The 7,500-nt window shown below is 46.7% G+C and overlaps 2 protein-coding genes and 1 long non-coding RNA gene across 3 annotated transcripts in view; 2 read left to right on the forward strand and 1 right to left on the reverse strand.

The window, feature by feature from the left end:
* The window catches only part of adprs (ADP-ribosylserine hydrolase), a 7,991-nt gene extending 5,671 nt beyond the window's left edge, over positions 1-2,320 (reverse strand). The window contains exons 1-2 of the mRNA XM_035410514.1: positions 2,018-2,320; positions 96-192 (exon numbers count right to left, since the gene is read on the reverse strand). Of these exons, the coding sequence (XP_035266405.1) occupies positions 96-192; positions 2,018-2,198 (278 nt within the window). The 5' untranslated portion in view covers positions 2,199-2,320. The remainder of the gene's footprint in view (positions 1-95; positions 193-2,017) is intronic.
* On the forward strand, positions 789-1,607 carry LOC118223674. Its single transcript, XR_004764477.1, has 2 exons — positions 789-1,052; positions 1,473-1,607. It is a non-coding gene; the product is annotated as an uncharacterized LOC118223674 (long non-coding RNA).
* A 294-nt stretch (positions 2,321-2,614) lies between the features above and the next one.
* The window catches only part of LOC118223661 (protein argonaute-4-like), a 17,965-nt gene continuing 13,079 nt past the window's right edge, over positions 2,615-7,500 (forward strand). The window contains exons 1-4 of the mRNA XM_035410501.1: positions 2,615-3,034; positions 3,735-3,842; positions 5,343-5,517; positions 6,302-6,422. Of these exons, the coding sequence (XP_035266392.1) occupies positions 2,962-3,034; positions 3,735-3,842; positions 5,343-5,517; positions 6,302-6,422 (477 nt within the window). The 5' untranslated portion in view covers positions 2,615-2,961. The remainder of the gene's footprint in view (positions 3,035-3,734; positions 3,843-5,342; positions 5,518-6,301; positions 6,423-7,500) is intronic.

Raw genomic sequence — 7,500 nt, forward strand, 5'->3', positions numbered from 1 at the left:
AACTGTTACACAAACACACCTGTCACCTGTTACACAAACACACCTGTCACCTGTTACACAAACACACCTGTCACCTATTACACCAACAGACTCACCTGTGTGCCATGTCCTGCTGGTCAAACCCTCCTCTGGTGAGTAGAGACTGAACCACACAGCGGGTCATTGCGGTGTCATCACTGTACTGCAGAATACCTGCAGGAGTAAGAGCACACACACACACATGCACGCGCGCACACACACATGCATGCACACACAGATGCATGCACACATGCATGCACACACACACACACACACACATGCATGCACGCACACACGGACACATACATGTGCACACACACACACATGCACGTGCACACACGCCCACACGAACACACACACACCCACATACACATGCACACACGCACACACGAACACACACACACCCACATACACATGCACGCACGCACACACGAACACACATACGGGAGGTATTTAAACATTTCAGTAATTCATGGATTGTAAAATATTAAAACAGACATCAAACTGAACACCGCAAAGAGACACAGAACCATAACAGATAAATTCGCTTAAGAAAACATGCGTGCATATATCCAAAAAATCCAAGAACATATGCACTAATTATCCACACAAAGCGTCCTTTTCAAAGCGTTTAAAATGCGCTTGTAACCAGGCTTTCTCCTTAACGGACGCGTGCCACTTTCGCTACAGTCACAGAATGACCAGGGGGGGGGGATGCAGAGGGTGCAATGCACCCGAGCGCCCCATCAGCGGGGGCGCCAAAGAGCGTACGAAAAAACTGACTGACTCAGGGCAGGACTAACGTTAGGAGAATAACGATAGTTAACGAACGTTACCATCATGGATGGGAGAAAGAAGCCTTCGGGCGCCCAAAACCGAAAAAGAAAAATGAAAAGACAGGATACAGAAAGAAAGATGAGAACATCACTGTCAAACTGGATAACCAAACCAACATCACAGCAGGAGCAGGGTGATCAGAGCAGTTCAGAGTCCAGTCAGAGCTTAGCAAATGGAGGCAGGAATACTAACGTTAGGTGAGCAAGCTGACTAAAGTTAGCTAAGGTTAGCTAGCAACTGAAAGATAGTTTGAAAGAAAGTTTTCATACTAATAAATAATAGGTTGCTGTGGATATGGCTCAAGTAACGTTAACATCTGGCGGTGATAGACAGGCTAACTGAATGCAGGACCGGTGGAAAGAAGTTAGCTACCGTTAGCTTGCTCGATAGCTAGCTAACTTAACCCGCTCTTTCTTCCAGTCCTGAATTCAGTTGACTTTAGCCTGTTTATCACATGGCTAGCTAACGTTAGCTATCGATAGCTAAATGTAAATAATGCTCTGCTGATAACAAACCAGCGATTACTAACTAACGTTAATGTATCACATGATCACACATAGGTTGCATTGCGTGTTTTTAAAGAGGTGTTAATTCGCTTAATTTATCAATATCCCCAGCGAGGAACAGAGCAGAGAGGGTAATGATGCCAGCATTAACAGTGACGGAGTGACAAGTAATGCTAGTGGAGACTCGGACGAGGCTGGCAGGTAGGCTGTTACCAGGGACATAAGGGCTCAGATGAAAAAAAAAAACATTTTTTAAACAGCCTTCAACATATGCCATTTTTGGGGACAAAATCGGCCATTTCAAAAAGTGGTGGGGACATGTCCCCAGCGTCCCCAGTGTAAATGACACCTATGGCTGTTGCCTAAAAATTGATTACATAATCGACGGGGGGGGGGGGGGGCGCCAAGTTGCGTCTTGCACCCACCCTGAGAAGTAGGTTGTTGCGCCCCTGAGTCCAGGACGCCAGCCAGTCAAACGTCTGACTGACATAGGACGGTAGGCCCATGTACGAACGCTAGCTGCTACACATATTCTATTTTCAAACACACACTGACACACATATCAGTACCAGTGCTAAATGAAAAAGAAACAGAAACAGAAACAAAATTAGGACACTGTTAGCTTGCTAGCGAGACAAGTGCAATGAAACTCTCACAGTCGCTGTCCTGGTCCAGCCCGTTCAGGTGCTGCAGAACTCGTTCCATCGGAACCTCTTCCGCTCCCTCGAACTCTCCGCCTATGCAATCCCCCAAAACTGCACCGACCAGCGCTCCCCGGAACCGGGAGATCGAGATGGCCCCGCCCGCTCCAAGTCGCGCTGCCGCCGCTGCAGTCATCGCCCCGTGAACTTGGTCTTGATTTTGTTGTGCTTGAGCTCTAGGTTGACTTGACTTCTCAACGCACTTTCAGGCACCTCTATCAACGCCTACCAGCCCTTTCCTGTTCACCCGGCGCTGTCACCGTTTAACCCGGAGCGTTTCGTTACCGAACACAGCCAAATATATGAGCAATACAGATTACATTGTCACTCCAGCTCGTTTGCTAGCTAACTAATTAGAATTTAAAACCATTCAGTATACAGTAGATTTTTTTAATCTAACGACACGTCGCGGGTGAGTGAGAAAACAAAAGTTATTTGCGGGATAGGTATGGGTTTCCAAAGTACTTCTATCAGGCAGGGTTTTATCTATTCTGCGTGCGTCTTTTTAATACTCTTTACGGTAATCCCATATGCCTCATACCCTGCCGCAGCCTTGGCAAGGGGAGGGGACACGGTTTGCAGACGCAGCACGCGGATTTACTTATGCAAAGGCGCACAATAATATTGGATTCATCCGATTCATATGCAATTAAAGATGAAGCAAAGCGACCGTCTTGGAGAAAATTGCGCCTCGCTCGACTCACCGCCTCTTCTTTTGTGCATATAATATTATGCCGCCATCTAGCGGTGTCTATAAGCACGACACCACAACTTTCTGGTTTTTTCTAAAAATATTATTGCAGGTTTTAGGGTATACTTTTGGTTGGACTGGGTAATTTTTGGGCGATGAAGGATATGTAGAGTCTTCCAGAAGTTTCCGTGGACGTGCCCGCTGTACTATGGCTGGTAGAGGGGCAATCGAGGGTTCAAAATATAGCGGCAAGCAGCGATGTTGGGGGCCAAGCAGCAGGGGTGAGTTGTAGAGAATTGGGGGGTATTTTGTCACAGACTGCAACCTAATCCAAATACCATCCATACCAGCTTTGTCGTGTATTGGATGGAAGGGTACATCTGTAATAATTAGTTGAAAATCGCAATTTTGAAGTGGCACTGTAGGACCACTTATGTGGGAGTGGCACAAAAGTTTCAGTTTGTACATTTAAAAAGATTTTAGTCGCTGGATTTAAAGGAGGTGTGGTCAAATGTATTTTTAACAATTTATGCAAATTTGCATTTAATGTAATGTACATACTCTGAAGTGTAGCCATGAGTAGGTGCTTTTAGACCACTACCACCCATCCATGTGGCATTCCATGTTTTATTAAAAACAGCATTTCAATTACAAATGCACAAATAACAGTAACAGTAACAAGTACAATCCAATCATTAGATCTGAACTGAAACACATTAGAATATGGGAGGTTTAAATATGTATTTATATCAATTCAAGACTGAAGGAAAAAACATTGCATTCGTTATGCGTTTTCCTGTAGCTGCGTTTTCCTGTAACAACCCGTCTTCTGACGGGTGAACTGTATTGGTGGATCGTCTCATACTCCTTCATAGCGTTACTTGGCGACTCTTCCGCTGGGCACGCATGCGCAGTCCACATCGCACGGATCCGCATTTAATCACGTTTAAAGACAACACTGTCTTCCCTTTCTCAAATTAGCCCACTTCGGCCTAGTCATACCACCTCCAATTTCAGCGTCGGTACGGGGCCGCCAGGCCGGGACAGCTGCGGACAGCGAGCCCTCGGCCATGGACGCTCTCGGACCTGGTAAGATGTTATGCACGCAGAGCCCGATGTGGAGGGGGCAAAGGCGCTAGAGCAATCTCACTGGGGGCCGTGGATCGTAAAGGCCTCGACAACACTGGAAGATCAACAAGGGAAGGCAGCAGGGGGAGAGGCTCTGGGTCTCCGGGCCCGCGTATCTACATTACTGTTTACATGGAAGAGATGGTCGCACTGTTGAAGGTGGTTGATCGCTTCGTCGCGGTAAAGCGTTAAAAGGCTTTTTGCGTGGAATGAGTTTGTCACTGTGATTTGAGATCTTGTCACCGTCCGAGACCAGCGGAGCTTTCTTCCGTGTGGGAAGCTAACCAGCGAGCGGGACTGTCAGACAGAGTTCCCTGGTCCCCCAGGCCGTGTACCGTACCTGCGGCTATGCGCGGCGGCTGCCAGTGCGCTAGGCTGCTATTGGATGCTCGTGTTGTTGTTGTTGCTCCTATATGTCATTAGTCGCAGCGGATGTCAAGGTTAAATTATGCAGAAACGTCAGAGGCACTCCAGTGTTTTGATGCGATGGGCCACGTGCGTTCGAGATATTTCTTTGCTACTTGTTAAAACCGAGGCGCATTCTTTTCTGTTTTGCATTTATTGTTATCCTAGTGTTTTAAATGCCGAGATGGAGGACCCAAACCATTCCCGCACATACGTATCTCGGATTGGTATTCATGAGTTTTAACTGAAGTAAAGCATTTTACAAATCCGATTATTACATTAACATAAAGGCACATTAATGTTAGAAATTAGCCTTGGCTACACACACATCTAAGTGGATGTGGACCTGTTATAATTTTTCTTTAAAAGGTGTTTACTTGTAAAAAACGAGTTTATTTTATGTAATTTGCCCGACAACAGGGCTGCATTTATGTGCTTGTCTGAATAATACTTCACCTTCAGGATCAAATATGTTCTGATAGTTAAATATCAGAGTGGGAGTTGGCAACAAGTGACCAAACAACCATAAAAAATAAAATGTGACGTAGCCGCGATGTAGGAAAATCCCCAGTCCGACATCTCTGTTCAAACAGAGTGGAGCACTTTAAACTGACTGGTTCTATGCGGGGGAGCTGCCAATTTTTATTTACAATGCTGGGGGGCATTTCACGAAGGAAGGCCCCATTTCACGTAGGTCTCTTAAAAAATCCGGGTATAATTTGATGCATATCTCATCAGATTATCTCATTAATTAAATTTGGGATTTTATTTACACTGCAGGAGGCTGAGAGTGGAATGATTTGTGTATTTGTTGTGTTGCATTGCTGCCCGGGGGCCTGTTTCACGAAGCAGGATAACTGAGTTAGCAGGATAACTGAGTTAGCAGGATAACTGTATTGAGTAAAACCCGGAACCCTCCTAAATCTGGAACATGGACTTGGGTAAAAAGACCTACTTTGTGATACAGGACCCAGGTGTTGAGATTGAGAATACCATGTTCTGATCCACCCCCCCTCCTCCCTCCCCCCTCCCCCCTCCCCCCACCCCCCACCCCAGGCCCCCCTGCCCCTCCCCCCTCCCTGTTTCAGCCGCCCCGCAGGCCTGGATTGGGCACTGTGGGAAAGCCCATTCTCCTGCTGGCCAATCACTTTCAGGTGCAGGTGCCCAAGATGGACGTGTACCACTATGAGGTGGACATCAAGCCGGAGAAACGCCCCCGCAGGGTCAACAGGTAGAGCTCACCTGTCGGCCAGACTGCGCATGGTCACAGCGTTCTCACGCGCGAACACGCGTGTTACCACATCGCAGGCAGATTCACTCCGTGTAACTCTACACATTATCATAGGGTGGGGAAAAGAAGAGGCCTTTGATGTTCTTCTGTATGAGGTTTTTGGATTTAAACCCAAATGTTATTTTTGTGTTTTTAATGTTTTGAACCCGGGGGGTCTGGGATGAACATTGATTCAGGGAATGTATTTCAGTCATTCATCTTCAGTTCTTGAATTGACTGCAGTGAAATGGTACTGATACAAACTCTGAAGTGCATTGTCATAAGAGCTTTATGATTATGGCGAGTTATGATAATAGATTATAGCATAAAGGAGTGTTATTATTATAGATTATATGATAAGAGTTGATAGAATAATGGAAAGGTTGTAGAAAGTCACCTGACTGTAATGAAGACTGGGCGTGTTTTATAAGGTCCTGGATTCTGAGCTTCATCCTGAAACCTCTCTCCTCCCGTGTGAAAAATCACACACTCGGCATACTTGAAGCAAGATTATATGAACTGTAATTATGTTGCAAGTATTCTGAAATGGTACACTTCAGAAATGCTTCAGCATACTGTTTTTCTCATGGGCTGTCAGACTGGTGACCTTTTCTGCTGTGATTGGCTGGCTGAACTCCTCTGTCATGTGGTCCATTGATCCTGTGTGTTGTGACTGGCTGACTGCTGTCTGACGGGCGCTGTGATTGGTTGATTGTTTTCTCCTGCGCTGTGATTTGTGTTGCAGGGAGGTTGTGGACACCATGGTGCGGCACTTTAAGATGCAGATCTTTGGGGACCGGCAGCCTGGCTATGATGGCAAGAGGAACATGTACACAGCCAACCCCCTGCCCATTGGCCGAGAGCGGGTGAGGGGCGGGGCCTGGGGCACCTGAGTGTTCAACAATAATAATAATAATAATTATTATTAATTTTATATAGTCAGCAGCCATACCACCACACACTCTGCTCCTGCCGACTGGCTGAAGCTAAGCAGGTGTGGGCTTGGTTAGTACTTGGATGGGAGACCACCAGGGAATACTGAGTTGCTGCTGGAAGTAGTGTTGGTGGGCCAGCAGGGGGCAATCTTCCCTCTGGTCAAATAAACCCCAATGCCCCAGTGCAGTGACGGGGACACTGTGCTGTAGGAGATGCCGTGTTTCAGATGAGATGTTAAACCGAGGTCCTGACTCACTGTGGTCATTAAAGATCCCATATTCGCAAAGAGTAGGGGTTTCCCGGTGTCCTGGCTAAAATCTTAGATCTGGCTCTCGCAAAAATTTGCCACCAAAACCATCCCCAGATTTAATTAACTAAAAAATGTTCTCTCCCTCCAGTGGAGCTGCTCAGTGGCCAACAATAGAGGATGGTGGTTGTACTGGGCAGCTCCCAGGTGTGAATGTGTGTGAGTGTGAAGCAGGGTGTTCCTGCAAAAGAGCATCCGTGCTCAGAGAACCTACCCTGGGTAAATAAAGGTTAAATAAATATAGCATTTTTTCTTAAAGCTTAAAGTATGCTTTACAGTGATGAGAGGGAAACTTATATCAGCCACCACCAGTGTGTAGCACCTGCTTGGGCGATGCACGGCAGCCATTTTGCACCAGAACACTGAGCACACGTCAGCTGAGGTGCAGAGGGAGAGAACACTTTATTTTTGCCAGTTAAACGGGGATGATTAGCTGGCTGGTTGGAAATTTGGCCAGGGACTGGGGCACTCCCTACTATTTGAGATAAGTAGGTCTTGGGGTTCTTAATGACCTCAGTAAGTGAGGACCTCATCGGAAAACAGCGTGTGACTGTGCTCCAATTTGACTGTGTGACTGTGCTGCTGTGTGACTGAGCTCTAGTTTGACTGTGCTGCTGTGTGACTGAGCTCCTGTGTGACAGCTCCAGTTTGACTGTGCTGCTATGTGACTGAGCTCTGATCTCTTGTGTTCCTGGCTGTGC

The sequence above is a fragment of the Anguilla anguilla genome, chromosome 1, assembly GCF_013347855.1.
Source record: "Anguilla anguilla isolate fAngAng1 chromosome 1, fAngAng1.pri, whole genome shotgun sequence".
Taxonomy (NCBI): Eukaryota; Metazoa; Chordata; class Actinopteri; order Anguilliformes; family Anguillidae; genus Anguilla; species Anguilla anguilla.